General features: G+C 33.3%; 1 protein-coding gene across 1 annotated transcript; it reads right to left on the bottom strand.

Annotated features, from left to right (window-relative positions):
• Positions 1 to 285: 285 nt before the first annotated feature.
• LOC124353642 (lambda-crystallin homolog) lies at positions 286 to 14,411 on the bottom strand. The gene is made up of 6 exons (XM_046803579.1): positions 13,927 to 14,411; positions 7,046 to 7,233; positions 6,132 to 6,340; positions 4,225 to 4,382; positions 2,895 to 3,037; positions 286 to 796 (listed from the first exon to the last, which is right to left on the bottom strand). Exons 1-6 carry the CDS (start codon positions 13,965 to 13,967, stop codon positions 576 to 578), a joined length of 960 nt encoding a protein of 319 aa, XP_046659535.1. The 5' UTR covers positions 13,968 to 14,411; the 3' UTR covers positions 286 to 575.
• Positions 14,412 to 19,367: the final 4,956 nt, after the last annotated feature.

Genomic DNA, 19,367 nt, shown 5'->3' with positions numbered 1-19,367 from the left:
AACAAATAATCAATTGTGTTCGAACAGGTTAACTAAGTTATCTTGTATATAAGTCTAAAAAAATATAATATACAGAAAGCACTTATATATTTAGTATTGATAACTATTTCACCATGGTTTATTTATTTAATTCGTTTGTTTGCTTCAGCAACTCTATTTTTGTTTATTTATATTTTCTACTTGGGGTGTCTCTAAATAGAAGCTTTCATTGAAAACCAACATTTAACATTTTACATCATGAAACTTGCTATTCATATGGGGGAAAAGGGGAAAGAAATAAACAAATTTTTGTGTAACATTAAAAAATTTTATTTTAGTAAATAATATATACTTGTATATTTCTTTCTAAAAACAACTATTATATACGTTTCACCAAATAATGGTGTGTAATAAAAATTAGTACTCTTGTTCCAAAAATGTATATATCTCCCACAAAACCTATATTTATATAGTGTAATCAGCCCAAACCTCAGAAGGATACAAGAGCCTTTTGCGAAGATGATTTCGGCTTAATTCTGAGAAAAGTCTCAAAGAAATAAGACTTCCTTCTCAACATTCACCCTGTTGTAAAATATTTACATGGGTTTCCGCTTCAACTCGTTCTTCAAGACTGAGAGCCGAGTGAGACACTGGTCTCTCCAAGCTCTACGATCCTGTAGCTTATCCAGAGGTGTCATCTTATTGAGCTGTTCCGAGACAACATCCACCTGAGGCCCTTCCATCTTCGGGATCGGCTTAAATGTGCAGGAGGTGCTGTAAATGGTCTTACTGTACCGATCACAGTAATTTTTCATGCCTGTAACGAAGAACAGTGTCATTAGGTACTAACTGTTCTATGTGAGTGCAAATATGTTTAATAGGATGGTCTTACTGTACAGATTGGAATCGTTGCAATCATGAATGCAATAAAGCACAGAGTGTCATTAGGTACTAACTGTTCTATGTGAGTGCAAATATGTTTAATAGGATGGTCTTACTGTACAGATTGGAATCGTTGCAATCATGAATGCAATAAAGCACAGAGTGTCATTAGGTACTAACTGTTCTATGTGAGTGCAAATATGTTTAATAGGATGGTCTTACTGTACAGATTGGAATCGTTGCAATCATGAATGCAATAAAGCACACAGTGTCATTAGGTACTAACTGTTCTATGTGAGTGCAAATATGTTTAATAGGATGGTCTTACTGTACAGATTGGAATCGTTGCAATCATGAATGCAATAAAGCACAGAGTGTCATTAGGTACTAACTGTTCTATGTGAGTGCAAATATGTTTAATAGGATGGTCTTACTGTACAGATTGGAATCGTTGCAATCATGAATGCAATAAAGCACACAGTGTCATTAGGTACTAACTGTTCTATGTGAGTGCAAATATGTTTAATAGGATGGTCTTACTGTACAGATTGGAATCGTTGCAATCATGAATGCAATAAAGCACAGAGTGTCATTAGGTACTAACTGTTCTATGTGAGTGCAAATATGTTTAATAGGATGGTCTTACTGTACAGATTGGAATCGTTGCAATCATGAATGCAATAAAGCACAGAGTGTCATTAGGTACTAACTGTTCTATGTGAGTGCAAATATGTTTAATAGGATGGTCTTACTGTACAGATTGGAATCGTTGCAATCATGAATGCAATAAAGCACAGAGTGTCATTAGGTACTAACTGTTCTATGTGAGTGCAAATATGTTTAATAGGATGGTCTTACTGTACAGATTGGAATCGTTGCAATCATGAATGCAATAAAGCACAGAGTGTCATTAGGTCCTAACTATTCTATGTGAGTGCAAATATGTTTAATAGGATGGTCTTACTGTACAGATTGGAATCGTTGCAATCATGAATGCAATAAAGCACAGAGTGTCATTAGGTACTAACTGTTCTATGTGAGTGCAAATATGTTTAATAGGATGGTCTTACTGTACAGATTGGAATCGTTGCAATCATGAATGCAATAAAGCACAGAGTGTCATTAGGTACTAACTGTTCTATGTGAGTGCAAATATGTTTAATAGGATGGTCTTACTGTACAGATTGGAATCGTTGCAATCATGAATGCAATAAAGCACAGAGTGTCATTAGGTACTAACTGTTCTATGTGAGTGCAAATATGTTTAATAGGATGGTCTTACTGTACAGATTGGAATCGTTGCAATCATGAATGCAATAAAGCACAGAGTGTCATTAGGTCCTAACTGTTCTATGTGAGTTAAAATATCCTGAATGAGCTGTAAATGGTCTTACTGCAGGAGCACACCGATGGGGAGGGAGGGGACGAACAGGACTTGTCCATATATTTGGGCACTGGACATATAGTTATTCAATTTTGTTCGAAACTGTAAATATTTGATTTTTTTTATTACACACCCATTACGAAAGTGAGGTTAGTTTCTTGTGGCTTCAATCTGTAAGCAGTACTTTTAGTAACTGATTATAAAATGCAATTGCACTGAGATAGAATTATACATTACATAGTACTCCTAAAATAGTACAGCTACATGTTCCAGTTACTGTTACTTCTAAAGGAGTCCGAGTAATTTAAGAAGATACTTACTGCTTGTAACAAAGAAGAGAGTGTGATTAGGTCCTATCTGATCTATGTGTACTTTTGTTTCTGTATATGTAATCATCGGACGCAGCTTATCAATATACAACAACTTTTAATCAATTTTGTATGCAACTATGAGTATTAAATTTTTAATTTTTTTAAAAAAGAAGAGCTTGGCAAGAATTACGTTTTATAAATTAAAACTCAAATTATTTCAAATCTACAATAAGCTATATTTTGTGACAGAAAAGTTAGTGTTTGAACCGTCTTCATTTTTCTCATATATCTCGTGCTCACCCACATTACAGCACTAGTGTGGTAAAGTTAAAGTGTACCTTCAGCATTGAGATGAGCCACCTCCAGAGCCCCCAGGAAAGCATATCTCATCCCCAGACCCTCAGAAATCACCTTATCCACATCCTCCACTGAGAGAATATTGTCAGCCACTTGGTTCCACACTTCATTGAGAATAGCGTATCTACAAAGTGTACCAACATCAGTACAAATAATTTTACTATACCCAACAATAAATTTAGGACTAGCCTATACTCCTACCATAAATTATAATTTCCTACATTACCCACCAAATACAAATTCTTTACCTGTATTTACGAGCTCAAGAGCTGTGCAAGTCATATCAGACTGTGACGTACTGGAAGTAAGAAGAGTAAAACCCGTTAGTATTGGAAGAATGGTATTTTTAAGTTGTTATTGTACCAAGCTATTACAGTAACGTCACAAGGACTAAGTAATTGTCTCTTAGATATGCTTTGCAAGAATTTGTTTGTAACCATTTACAACCTTGTAAAAATGTCTAACATTGATAAATTTTTACTGATTGAAACAAAATATAACTGTGTTCAACTTATAAAAAAACTAAAAAAACAATAAGCTCCTTGAATCAGTGGAAAATACGTGATATTTTGTCATGAAAATGCTGAATTGTTATAGCAGATTTGTAATAACAAAAATTTATTTCACTCCTACCTGAACCTCTTAGAAATAAGTTACAAGAGGTAATTAAAAACTGCATAACCTTAGTTATTGTCACCCATTTAAAACATTTTCTAACATCTTCATTCAACATTTATATTTAAATTTCTAAGCGATTGTGTTCTGTTTCCTCATGATTTACATACAAATAAATAACAGCCAAGATCAAGACACATCGGTTGGTGGAGAGGATTTCCTAAGAAGAAGTGGACTTTACTAAATGATTTAGCATTGGTATAGGTAGATACAACGCCTGGAAAGCCAAGTGGGAACAGATATTCAAACAACTACCAAACAATAAGTCACGTAGTAAATTATTGACGTCTGTATAATTTCATTGGAAGGCTGACTGGTCTCTGTAGAGCATTAGTGCGGTAGCAGCCAAAAATTGGCTAGGAAGTCGGGCTAGGATATGTGAAGGAAGACCAGTTTTTATTTTTTTTTGTAACCACTGATGCAAATTCAACTGCAACACAAGTCATATGAACAAACAGCTTATTATTATTACTAACCACAGTCATTGTTCTGGCTCGACCATTTCTCAAACGAGTATGAGTGGCATCACTATTGTTCTTCCTCCTGTTGCCATCTCTGAAATTACGTCTCTATGATCTTAAAAATATCCTATTTTTACTTTCTGAATACAATTTGTAGAATGCTAACTCAGCTTACTGTATGCGATTGAGAGAGAATCCTTCAATCTCCCGAGATAGGCTGACAGGTTCTTGTCCAATCTCTTCCAGCAAAGCTCGCACCTTTTTGGGCACCCATTCCTCTGTCCAAGGCGCAGGCACCACCTCCACCAGAGGAACGTAGTATGGTGGGTTCACCTGCACAATAGAGCACTTTTAATTTGTGTAAAGCCAGCCAAATTGTCAACTGTAAATTCAGATTTGATGTCAAACAATGTTAACCTTTTACAGGATCCTCTACCTTGAAGTGGAGTTTTTCATGAAACCAAAATCCTTCAAATCACCGCTGCCCGACATCAAACCTTCTGGACCTTTTCTTACTATATGTGGTGGCATCAAACTAAGGTTTGATAAAGCACAATGTGTCAACATTTGCTTCTAACTTTTCATCGAGTTGACATAATAATGTAACCGAAGGCACTATAAGCACGGAAGATTCTATGTGGTTATTTTATATACTCTGGATCAGAGACATATGGGCTATAAGGATAGTGCCCTTGACTCTCGATAATGTAATAGTCTGTGAGCAGATAGGTCATCAAAAGTTTGAATCTGTCTAAATCTGAAACTTTTAGGTTGTGACAAACGAAAGAAACGAATATTACATTACATAAAAGTATCAATGTATTATATCGATTAAATAATAATAATCTGTCAATAATAATAAGTACCCAATACTTAAAAGGTGATTCATCAAATAAGATCATTACAAGAAGCTTACAACTCCTAGCAAAAGACAGCAGATGCTATTTACAAATCGCCACACGGAATTGCTATTATCTCTGCTACACAATCTCTCTAAAGTTGCACAGTCTGTTCTCTTTTAAATCTACCACACTGTTTCTACAGCTAATAAAATGGTAATGTACTATTTCATTGTTTAAAACAGTTCCTTACTGTGCCAATTATATGATATTAAAAAGACTATGTTATACAGTATATATCTGGAAATAAAATAAAACAATAAATAGCATAAAATAACTGCATTTAATAATTAATTACTGTTTACTGAAAATAAATAAATCGTTACATCCTATTCAGTTTAAATGAATTGAGTAAAAATTAAATGTAGGATGGAAAAAACACAATTATTAATACAAATTAGTGGATTCTATAAATTGTAATTAAATAATATTTAATCTACATAATGCAATAAAAAATACAATATAGTATGAATTTATATGAATCATAAAAAACACATAATTACAAATACAACAAAAATAGCCAGCCCTCTAGAAAAGATCACCATTTTTACAACTACTTTATACCAGTCAATTTATTTTGCATCAGTTGTGCTACGTAATATACCGTCCTATTATGAACAGTAGCCAGCAGAAAGATAATTATCAATCCGCAAAAAAGAGCTTATTTTAATTCTAGGAACAATACTAGCAAAACCTGCCTTTTCTGATCTATATTCAGTTATGTTTTAGAGTTTGTTCTAATACAGTTTATCACTTTCTTTTGCATTTTTTTTGTTTACAATCTACACATTCAAATTCTGAATGTTCTTCCCCATAATTCGTCATCCACAAAATCTGTCACCCTGGGCTATATACAGCCCTTTAAAGCAATATGTCAATCCAGCCTGAATGGATTAATACTCTGAACAATTCTAGGCCCCTAATACTGTACTAACATTTACTCTTTAGTGTCTTAACATTAGTGACATTTTTTTCGGAGACCCTGTATAGCCAGGTTGATAGGCTGAAACTTATTCATTAAAATATTACTATATTAAACTCATCTATACATCAGAAATATGTAATGCAACAATCATTCTAAAATTGTGTTAAAATACTACAAGAATTCCATAAAATTAGTATTATAACATGAAAAACTGCTTTGTGTAAAACAAGCCACTGAGTATATTCCAAACAAACTTACAGGGTGTGCCACAATTATTCTACCCCGATTTTTCAGAGTTTCCGAGAACAGAGAGGGACGAAATGTCGACGTGGAACTGGACAGAATGGTTGAAGGCCCCACCAAAGCGTCCAATTCTTGGTAAACTTTCTTCTTTAATTCCAGATTTTCAGGAACACATTCCTGAACGAGAATGGCATCTTCCACCAGTTCCTTCAAACTTGAAGTGCCTGTAATAAATTAAGCTTAAATTAAAAAGAACTAAGGGTTTAAACTGAATATTAAACTCTATGGCAGTCACCCAGTGATATAATTATGTAATGTGAATGAGGGGCTAAGCTCCCTCTATAACATAAAAAAACCATATACTTCTTTAGAAACTTTAAAAAATATAAAAAATTTTGAATTCAAAGCTACAGAAACATAAATGTTTTTATGTTAATTTTCTATAAAATAATAGTGTGTGCAATGTTATTACATTTCATATTTTGTTACGTTTCTTCATAATTGTTTGCAAATTTGATGGATCCCCGTCAAATTGCAATATTGTACAAAGCATAATGAGCATTTTGAATATACAAATATTTGCATTTTATGTTTTTAAAATTATATTGTAAAACTCAACATTATATTTTAGGTTGTATTGGATAAAATTCCTATTTTTTATAGGTAACTAGTTGTAATATTTATGAACAAGAAAAACATGGTACCATTGTTTCAAATGTTATTATAATTATTTTCTTTCGTCAGAATAATAACTAGCGATAAGTCCTACTGTTACAAAATCAAACAACAGTAGCCTATAGGATTGGATAATCCGCTTTTAGACAAATAAAACAATATTTTCAGGAAAATAAGATTTTCTATGTCATTTTAGAAAAGGATTGTAAATTTAACCAAGTCAATTAACTGATGTAATAATTGATTCCACTTGCCAGTTATGAGGCTGAATTGTTCTTCCATAGGGAGACTGCCTCGGAGGAGATTGTCATTCTGGAGAGCCTTTAGTTGTTTCTCTATGTCCTTGAGTGCGCTAGAGACTTGCTCTGCAACTATATCGTAGATGACCACAGAATAGCCAACACTTGCGTAGAGCATAGACCAGCTCCGCCCTATTAGGCCACTGAAATAGTTTAGATAGATTCAAATACTAATGTACAGTACTGACAGCAAACCAGATAACAAAAAAGCCAGATGATCTTAGTGCTCAGTCACGACAGTCTAGAGTCAGGTCTGTAGAGTTTAGATATATATTTTTTATGCAAAGAGTTATCTTTAGTGTATTTTATCAAATTTTTGTTATACTTTTCCTTGAGTCATTTTCACTATTTATATCCATGTCATCATTACGTAAACTAAGCCAATCGATTTTGGTGTTAAGGATATCCTCATGGTACAATAAACACTAGAAATTAAAGCTAAAAGTACTCAAGGACAGATGATATGCAACAACAAAATGTAGTAGCTGTCTGTACTGTGCGACTATAGCGAACTCACTAAGGTGTAAATACTCATGATAGAAGACCAAGGAAGTGCTGAATTTTAATATAAAATGCCAGAACTACTTGCAAGATTTTCACAGAAATACTTCTTGCACAATATTACAGCAGTCAACAGGATAAAACTGGAACAATATAACAATGCTTCATATTACACCAGTAGCACACTTTTCATGTGAGATTGTATTATATTTTAGCTTTTAAAAATTTCGTGAACACTATTGAATTTTATATATTTTACTGATAGGTTTCATCAAGGGATATTTTTTTGTTTGTCGCCATCAGTGCGGGGTAGCACTGAAAATCCTGCGACAACCCACTGATGTCCTGAGGCATTACCATCAGCCCGTGCAACTGATAGTTCCTTTTACAAGAGGAAAACGCTTAATAAGTTAATAAACTAAAATTTTTGGACGCGAAAAGTTTTGGAAAAGCCAAAAATTGTTTAATCTTGTAAAAGGAACTATAAGTTGAATGGACTGATAATGCTATTAGCATGTGGCATCACCATATGTGATTAACAAAAAAACATTCCTTTTAAGATAGTACCTATCGGGAAAGTATCAAAATCCTACATGGTCTGATTACAAAGTCAAATTCTTGAAAGCTAAAATACAATACTAACTCACATAACCATTATATCCTATGTAATAACATTCCATTCTGCAATCTTCAAAACCCTGTGAGAACATTAATTTATTTATAATAATAGTTATACTTTTTGGTTTCTTTGTGTTCCTTTATTGAAGCTAATTTAATAATCAATTTATTTAATGACAAATATCAATATGAAAATTATTGTGTGTGACAAGTGAATTGTAAACGATTAATCTTTATAAACTTATTAAGTGATCCATTTTATACGGTGATAGAAACTACCCAAGCTCTTTTTTACACAGACTGCAGTCCAACAGTCAACTGATAAGATAAGTACCTCATGACACTGTTAACACCTAATTACCATTACCCTCTCGTAGAACAATGTCAACATTAATATTTTTCTATATTTTCTAGAGATTATTTAAACCCGGTCTCCAAGGTTATATAGGACAAACAATGTTTTAAACCAAGCACAACTAACACGTGGTTAAAACACATTTAAAACCATGTAAGAAAACAAATATTTACTCTGTAAAAAAAACTTATAGCATAGTTGAATTGTTAAAAATACCTAAAATTACACTTGATTAAATCCTAGCAAAAACTATCTTTATAGCATTTCATTTTCAATTTTATTAACCCCTTGATTGCCATGCCCGTGTTAACACGTTCGAAACAGCTGCTTTGATACACAACGCCTGACACCTATAACATGATACACATTGACCTCTGGTAACGTTTATTTGAACTATTATAAATCCACATGTTAGTGATGTTTAAATGCTACTACACTCTAACGGTCAACAAAAACAAATGATGTTTTACATGGACGTTAGGAACAGCTCATTATTGTTTCCCAGTTTTTGCAATTGCATTTTTTAATTCGCTACCGCAAGTATCTTATATTCTATTTTGAATATCGTCCAGTCTGTATTGTAGGAATTAGTTGTATTAATGATAAGGACATTTTGTCAGTTTTATATTTGTTTGAATGGGCTGTGTGTTAGGTATTAAGCAATGTAACATTTCTGAGAATGATGGTGGTCAGGATACGGACTCAATTTATTAAATTTTAACAGCAGTTTGGTAAACGAAGATATTGCTGAAGTTGATATTGGTTAGCAAAAAAAAGCTACATTTGTGATGGCTGTGGAGCAGCTCTGTGGGTGACAAATAAACCCAGCAGTAGTCTACAAGAGCACCACTGAAATCTCACACTTGGAAGGGTTAAATTACAGAATATCTTCTCTGTTGGGGAAAAACCCTCTACAACATGTCTATAACTAAATGCATTTTGCTTGAATAAAGTTACTTAAATTACTAACTCCTTTAGTTATTCTTTTTCATGCTACCATCTGATATATGACTTGTGTAAACAGCCAAGGCCAAATGTCTTTTCAACTTGTTTTATTTTTCTCACTTCTGACTATTTAAACTCTGAAATCACATGAAACAACTCAGTATTAACTACTTTTTGATTGATAGAGCGAGATGTGGCGGATCTATAACCTCGTGGTGATGAAAGTGCATGGATTACCTACTCAAAGAAAAGTGGTACTAGAGCCTTTCCCTCAAAAATTTTGAAAATATGAGGTCTCAAAATGCTACTTATGCATTTCTGTGGTGCAGCATAAAGTTTCTTGCGTATGCCAAAAGGCTTATTCTTTCAGAGTTACCAAAACTCTTCACCAGTACGTTCAAATTGAGCACTAAACTTTAACGTGGTATTAACTAGATGTTACATGAAAAAAATACTTTTATGGTTTTTGCATTGCAATGTAAAAAAGTTTTCTTAGCTTATACACTTAACATTTTTATTTTTAACGCCTCAAGACCTGAATTATAATTAGTATGCACCCGCAATTAAAGATAGTTAAGGTAATTTTTTTCATGCTATAATATGCTTGAATTACCTAGAATATGGAATATGAACCGTAGTTTGGACTGAATAAACATTTTTGTCTCTCCGGCTTTTATATAACATGTATATATACATGTTATTAGCTCTGAGTGAAATTAATTTTGGCGTTTATACCTGTCATATGCTTGTTGATGTTAGGCATATGTCCACAACCTACCACACAATGATTTGTTCAGCCAAAATTATCAGACGAATCAGAGTCAACTCCTTCAGAACCCATTCTAAACACTTACTTTAAAAAATTAGTCTGAATCTAAACATAAAAGCATAGAAACACGGTACGCCAAATAAGCCTTCAGCCCAAGTTATCAACTGACAACACAATATGACTGGACAGATGGAAGGGTGGTGTGAGGCTGGGGCAGGACAACAGAGAAGGCAGTAGAGAAGAAAACGCAGGAGGAATGGTGGTGTGGAGATGGTGGCGGGGGATATGGAGGACCAAATGTAAATATAAATGATCTTGGCAGGGAGAAAATAAGTGAATCACAAAAGTGCATGAACAAGGAAACCAGCAAGACTTCGCCCCATATCACGTTATACAATTACATGCTACATAACAAGATTATCAAGATTAACAAGATATTTATATACGCTTACCGCAGCTACAGTATAGTAAGCAACCACCACCACAATCAAATTAGGGTATCAAATCATCAATTAGAAATACCTAAAACTATTGGATAGAAAAACATTGGTAATTCTAAGCAATATATGGGTCAACCTCGATTTTTCTCCTATTACAATATAGTGTTCCAATAGTCAATTAGAAAAGGAAATGACTAGAATTTCTTGCCGGAAAGCAGTTATAGGGAGCAGGCAACTCATATTACAATATAATGTTCCAATAGTCAATTAGAAAAGGAAATGACTAGAATTTCTTGCTGGAAAGCAGTTATAGGGAGCAGGCAACCGCGAGAATGACCTATGCTGCGCAGCGGGCAAGCATCGTGCGTGATCTTCGTATATACTGAATTGATTCAGGCCAAAGGAATGACACAGATTTCTTTACCAGATTTTTACGGAGATTTTGTATTGGGCGGATTATATTGGTTTACTTTGCTTTCCAGCATGTAATTATGTGTTTAAAATTGTTTTACATACATTACCTACATTATATTGTAATATGTAGCCTAATAGCAATTTATCAGAAATTTATAATAAAAAAAAGGATCACGCACGATGCCTGCCCGCTGCGCAGCGCTTCGCGCTGCTTGCTCTTTTAGAAAAAAAATTAACTCGAGTAGTTCCAAATTTGAAGCCCAGATCACGTCAGTGCCCCTGATCACTAATAGGTAACTCTAAGCAATATATGACCGTCTGGCGGTTGCCTGCTCCCTATAACTGCTTTCCGACAAGAAATTCTAGTCATTTCCTTTTCTAATTGACTATTGGAACATTATATTGTAATATGAGAAAAATCGAGGTTGACCCATATATTGCTTAGAATTACCAAAACATTTATTTACAATTAATTATTGGCAGATCTATTTATTGAATAACAATATTGTTCCAAAATTAATACAAACATAGTGAAATAATTTGTACGGTATTTGAGTGATGGCCACAAGTAGAATGGCGATATACATGTGCTATTTGTATCACAAGCTATCAGATGTTTATCCTTCAAAATAGTAAAAAGTAACTAAATGTTACACTGTTTTGTTTGTTCCATTTTATAAGCATATACATAACCTAGATAATCTTTTATTCATCATCAAATTATTACTTTTTTAGATGCAAACAGCTGAAAAAGATAAGCAGTTTGCTCACAATTGTTGTTCGGTTGTTTTTTATCAAATTGTTTGATGTTTTTTTATAAAATGTTTCGATTGTTTTTTATCCAACAAATTATTCAATATTACAACTTATATTTAAGAGATTATTTAAACAGATGATTTCAACTTATTAATTACAATAATTTTTTATGTAAAACCGTAAAATATAACTTTTGGGGAATATTAAAATGGGTATTTCCTGATGAATATGAGGAAATTATATGAGATGTCTCTTAAAAGTGACAAATTTGTATCTAGTGGCTTCAAGATATGAGTTTCGCACCTTGTTTTAACCCATAAGGAGAATCATTTCACACCGTTTCACAACAGCGGTTGCTCACTACTATCTACGCAAGCTATAAATATTGTAAAGTTTCTCTAATTATGTAGGTCTAGGCCAAAGTTGATTTTGATTATTTATAATGTTATTTTATTACAATTATAATGTAAGCCCTACTATTCTTGTTTTTTATGTATTTAAATTCTTGTTGCATATGGTTATTAAATAATATTGAAGTTGGATAATATATCAAATGGTTCAATAATAACAATAACAATCGAATAACGAGTTTAGGCTGCTTATTAAAGTCTCCTCCTGAAGTATACTGTAATTTGAAATAAATAAAACGTAATTCAATTCTAGGCCTACGTTTTGGTTTGAGTATTTTAGATTATCATGATTATCGATGATTTGGTTGTGTTGGTGGCTGCTTATTAAACTGCAGCCCTCACCGCTCGTAAGGAGAAAGTTATTTTGAGTATAACCTATTCCAGTCATGCGCTCTCAAAGGGTCAATTAGAAATATATAGTCAGCAATATGCCTAATATTTCCTACAAATTTCAAGGTAAGATCTTTAAATCTCGCAACCCAATAACAATTTATATTAATCATTTGAAAAAAGGTAATACTAGTCCTTTATATATAAGAATCATTTTTTAAATACTTAATAAATTTCTAAATTTGGTAATTCTAAGCAATATATGGGTCAACCTCGATTTTTCTCATATTACAATATAATGTTCCAATAGTCAATTAGAAAAGGAAATGACTAGAATTTCTTGCCGGAAAGCAGTTATAGGGAGCAGGCAACCGCCAGACGGTCATATATATATTGCTTAGAGTTACCTATTAGTGATCAGGGGCACTGACGTGATCTGGGCTTCAAATTTGGAACTACTCGAGTTAATTTTTTTTCTAAAAGAGCAAGCAGCGCAAAGCGCTGCGCAGTGGGCAGGCATCGTGCGTGATCATTTTTTTTTATTAAAAATTTCTGATAAATTGTTATTACATACTACAATATAATGTAGGTAATGTATGTAAAACAGTTTTAAACACATAATTACATGCTGGAAAGCAAAGTAAACCAATATCATCCGCCCAATACAAAATCTCCGTAAAAATCTGGTAAAGGAATCTGTGTCATTCCTTTGGCCTGAATCAATTCAGTATAGACGAAGATCACGCACGATGCTTGCCCGGTGCGCAGCGCTTCGCGCTGCTTGCTCTTTTAGAAAAAAAATTAACTCGAGTAGTTCCAAATTTGAAGCCCAGATCACGTCAGTGCCCCTGATCACTATTAGGTAATTCTCGCGATTGCCTGCTCCCTATAACTGCTTTCCAGCAAGAAATTCTAGAAATTTCCTTTTCTAATTGACTATTGGAACATTATATTGTAATATGAGAAAAATCGAGGTTGACCCATATATTGCTTAGAATTACCCTAAACTTAAAATGAAATGTAAATATTTGATTGTTCAAAAGTATACTTTATAATTAAAGATCTTTGTAAAAAAAAAACTACTTGAGTTGGATGTGAAACTTTGATTTTCATATTAAATATGCCTTGGGAGTTTTAGCTCACTAACAAAAAATTATAGTGGAATGGAAAAGTTTGTTTCTTTGGTACAAATAGCCTATACTTGGGCAAGGTTTGGGAGAATATTTTACAATGTGTGGTGTGTAATATCTCAGTAGTTCTAAAATAATTATTATATTTTTTAAGAAGTTTTAACTCACCTTCCCAAAATTGCAATCTTTCCTTTATTACGACTAGACATGTTGGAACTGCCTATCAGATTTTCCTGTACTGTATACAATTAAATAATGCAACAGTACCAGGAAAATATAATTATGGTCCGATACAATAGGTGAGGAAAGTGAAGAACAATGTTAGTTTGTAGTTATCTGCAAGTGAGAGAGTGGGATTTCTATCCTAACAAGATAATTCAAGGCCACACAGATAATAACTTTGAAACGAGTAGTAAACAAGTGTATTAACTCAATCGACTGATAGGAATCCAATTACAGGCACTTCAAACAATTTCCAATATAAAGGTAGTGTTGAAAATGTATTAATCTTAGATTATAATAATCTAAGTCTAATTAGAAGCAAATATACCAAACAACAATGAAGTCAGCTGTTTAATTGTTAAGAACCGTAGTAGGCGTTCCGACTGCACTGATAACGTTTGTTTTTGGTATGAAAATAACCAACTATAAGCCAATGACCTGTACACGTAACTAACCAAAAGGAGCACTTTTCCCACATCAAGACAAGATACCTTACTTTCTATTCCAGTTATCCCCCTTTCTCTCACGTGTGTCCCCCTGTTCCCCGACATCAATATTTTTATGTTAAAGTTATATCATATTTTTTGTACCATTTTTGTACCTTTTTGTAATACCAATAAATAATTTTGTACCACAATAGTTTATTAATAAAGCAATATGTATAAACCGGGGAACAGGTGGACACTTGCACCCGACATCAATATTTTTATGTCAAAGTTATATCATATTTTTGTACCATTTTTGTACCTTTTTGTAATACCAATAAATAATTTTTGTACCACAATAGTTTATTAATAAAGCACTATGTATAAACCGGGGAACAGGTGGACACTTGCACCCGACATCAATATTTTTATGTCAAAGTTATATCATATTTTTGTACCATTTTTGTACCTTTTTGTAATACCAATAAATAAATTTTGTACCACAATAGTTTAATTAATAAAATACAATATATAACCGGGGAATAGTGTAAACACTTGCACCCGACATTAACCCGCGGGACCTCTCGCTATTAGGTGTAAATGGTAGTATATATTATTTATTTACTTTATTATTAAGTAAATAAATATGATATAAATAAAATAAATAAGTAAAGTTACTTATACTTTAATAAAGTATAAGTATCTGATATTACTCAGTTGAATTGATCATTAACCCCTTTATTTCTATGATACGTCAGGAATGTCGTAGTCATTTAGTGTTGGGAATCTTCTTTCCTTGAAATAGCATGTAGATTTCAAAAATTAATAAAATATTAACCTAAATATCAATGATGGAAAATATCAGTTTTGCTGACCCCTATGTGAGTCATCAGCACAGTGATGACAGGTAGGCCGGGCTGCACGTGTGAGGGTTGGCAAGGGCCGCCTTTTCAGGTGCCGAAGTTTGTTTTATTATCTCGGGGGCTTTTGAAGGCAGCGGAAAAACCACAGGCCCTAGTAAAAGCATTGTATCCAATTCAAATAGGAACTGAGCTATAAAAAGATCACTCGCCGGCCGCGTTAAACCTTTATAAGCAAAAATAAGCTTCGAAAACCAATTATACTTGTAAGTAGTATGCCAATTGACTTACGTAGTTTTAACTTTGTACATCAATGTGATAGATAGTCAAGTTTTACAAAATTAGTAAGCTAAACAATTAGTAAATTATATACTAGGCCTATTGTACAAGGACAGTTCCAATAAATTTATTAATAATTGTTGACTTAAAGGATGTTTAAAAATAACACATTTTTAACATTTTAATTTTTTTAAAGAAAGAACAACTTGTAGACGAGTAGATAGTACCAGACATGTTTAACAACTTTCTTTTTAATCAGTAGGTTTTATGTATAGCCGTTAGGAAAAATTTATGTGAGGGCAAAACTAAATAGAATAGAATAGAATTTATTTATTTATTTTCCTAAGTGTTTACAATCCACCACAAGTACAATAGCCTGATACAAACTTAACAAAAACAGAGGCCAAAACAATAATTTAAAATTAGTGTTAAACTTAATACTGGAATGAAACAGTAAAATATAAAAACTACCATAAATAAAAACAGAAAAAACTATATGCAAGTGTAAATGCAATACACTAATTCTAGTATAATGCATATACGTATAATACGTATCCGATATAGATTTACGTAAAAAAACATAGGGCCTCAAAGTCAACGCCTGCGTTGAGAGGTTCCTTCTGCAATATTAAACATTTTTTTGTTGTAAACCAGCATATAATGGCGTTCATGTCTGAATTCATGACTTGCTCTATTTAAATCCACCTATTTTTACGTAACAAAAAAGCTGTCGCGTCTGCAGAAGATGATGATTTTTCATTTCAATTTGAATTACAAAGATCATTCATGTAAATTAAAAAAAGAATTGCTCCTAAAAACTGACCCTTGGTGTACTCCACTATTGATGTAAACAATTTCACCTGAACATGTTACCCGCGGTTATCGCACTCAATAACAGAGATGCCATGAGCATATAAGCTACTATTAAACGCCTACTCAACACTCCTGTGATGGTTACTGTAAAATATTCTATTTTTTATCCTCGAGGTGGTGAAACAGCTTTTATTTCACCGTCTAGAAAATATCTAAAAATAATATTTTATTATATTTAAATGTAAACCAACGTTTTCAGCCTAATTGTAGAACTTCATATGAAAATGATAATAGCTGTTAATTTTTAATTCACTTTAGATTACGTTTCGTAAATATTTTAACTTTTTTCATCAATTCTTTCAATATTTTGGGCAATTTTTTTAGCTTTCTCTTTTGTTCTAAACCATTCTCGGACTGCAGCGAATATTATAAAAACATAATTAGTCAAATAGGTCCAGCCGATCTCGTGATTAACTCTTAGTCTACCTACACATTTAGCTATCCATTTTTATATAGTAGTAGATATATATCCCTAGTAAAATCTAAAAAAAGCGACATAGAACTTGCTCTATACTTCACAAAAAGGAGGTAATGGAGATATGTAATATATCGATATCCACATACTTCAACACAACTGTGTGAATATTGCAAGGCCAAATCCAACCAAGGCCCAAGACGGCTGACGTCACGTGCCGCTGGACAAAGGCACCCATTAACGAAAATACGCAAAAAATAATAATCAATATTAATTTAAGTTTAAAAGACATTAATTTATCCAACTAACATTGGATGTAGTGCATGTTATTGTGAGTAAAAAACCTTAATAATTAATGAAACTAAGGCGTAGGAGGGGCAAAAAAGACTTAACAGACGTTCATTAAACAGCCTATTTAGTAATATTTACCTATAAGTTTTAAATTGTATTTATTAATATTTACCTATAAGTTACAATTGTAGTTAGGGATATTAATCTATAAGTTTCAAACTATATTTATAACTTTCATTAAAACATAATTATATTATTTGTTATATATTATTATATTATAATATATATTATATATATATTATATTATATATATTTTTATATATATATATATATTATATATATATATATATATATATTATACATCTTATCGTTCCTCGAAGGTGAGTAGGCAAGGTTTCCAATGGATCCTCGTCTTGTCATGCCTGGTTTTATTAGATCTTTTGCTAATTCAGACAAAAATACCCCTTCGCAGTTTGAGCTCACCTGTATTAGTCTTATATATTATTTGTGCATTTATTGCCCCAACATTGAGTAGTCCACCAAGCACAGTTAACGGCCATCTATTTCTAATTCGCTAGCAAGTTACACTATACTCACTTTTGAGTCTGTCAACCACATCCACCCCACCTTTAGTCATGTTATAATGGTGGGTTTTTGCAGCATCTTCAGTGGTCTCATCATCGTTATGCATTGTCGATTCAAGAAGAACATTCTTCTTGGTTTTCTTATTTGGTAAGTAGGATACAATGGTACATCTATTTTGGTGGTTTTCCAAACGCAAACATTGAGTTGCACCTTTGCCTGTCCTTTATGGCCAAGAGTTCTTGAGGAAGTTTCCGAGTTATTCTTTTCGAATAGTAACAACGACAGTAATTCTGTGATTAGGGTAAAGGTCATTCAATAATGGGACACTCGTGAAATAGTTTTCGATAGTTACGTTTATCCCACTGTTATCAATGGGTTTATCATCCTTAGAACCACACTTGTAGCATCGTTAGATGTAGCAAAGGGACCTGGGGTTGATTTCCACCATAGAGTTCCATGTTAGAAGTAAAAAATGTTTTTGCATCTACAAGTGCGTAGATTTTGATTCCATATCTCGCCGCCTTATTCGGTATATACTGCCGAAATTTACACCGTCCTCGAAAACCTGTCCAACATTTCATCTAGAGTTACTAATTCCCCCACATTATAACATAGTTTACACAAACTTATAAACCGTTGAAAGACCTCGCGCATTGGAGCAGCATTGTCAACTTTCTTTCTTTGAGATCGTGTAAGTTTGTCGTCAAATCTAATAGCCTGTAAATAACCGTCTCTTGGATATAGTTGCTGCATTGATCTCAGGTCCCGTTCCATCATTGGACCAAAGTTTCATAAGCGTTCAAGTGGTTAGTTTTTTTCACTCCTATAAGATATAAGAGCGCAATAAATGCTTGAAATTCTACTAAATCAGTGTTGTTACAGCCTAGCGCTCTTGTGTAATTTGGACGCATTTTCTTGTAACTGCTGGTTTGTATAACGTGCAATGTCTGATATCATGTCGTTAGGGAAAAATATCTTTCAACAATCAACTGGGTGGTTCAATTCTCTAATGAACGATTAACAGAAGGGATTTTCTTTAAAATATTTTGTCTTGTCCTTTTCGTTATTTGTAGCTTGTGAACATTCCAGTTATTAACTCCGTCTTTAGATGTGTAAAGTGCAGAAACCGTTCAATGGGCTGTTTAGAACCTTTTTGTGTAGAAGGCCCCTGGTTGCACACAGTGTTATATCTACATAAATTGATTGTACAATATTTATTTTGTTCATCAACGGTGTCATAACAAGGGCTATCATCATCAGACTGTTCTGTGTGCATGTCATTCAATGTCATGTTCACTCTCATTATCGGTATCTGATAAATGTCCTTGAAAAAGACATATTACCCTCACTTACATCATGTTCTTCAAGCCAGCACCGAATTTCGTTGTCATTTGTTCTCTCCATCACTAAACATAATGAGAAATGGAGCTTACGAGTGAAAATCCACTAACAAAAACCCCAAACACAAACCAAACACTAAAACCACAGTCAATAATAAAACTAGAATGGAATGTGCCGTGATCACTCGCGCCGTTAGGGTCGACTAAACACAGACACTGACGGGGTCGCTTGCATAGTTAGGGGCAAACTAACAAAGGCGTGGGCCCAGACATTCCTCACACCTGCCACTCCCCTCCCTCATTACAGATACTTGAAAAA

Source organism: Homalodisca vitripennis, chromosome 2 (assembly GCF_021130785.1).
Source record: "Homalodisca vitripennis isolate AUS2020 chromosome 2, UT_GWSS_2.1, whole genome shotgun sequence".
NCBI lineage: Eukaryota > Metazoa > Arthropoda > Insecta > Hemiptera > Cicadellidae > Homalodisca > Homalodisca vitripennis.
The sequence above is the reverse complement of the archived record's forward strand: the minus strand, read 5'-3'. Positions and strand labels throughout refer to the sequence as shown.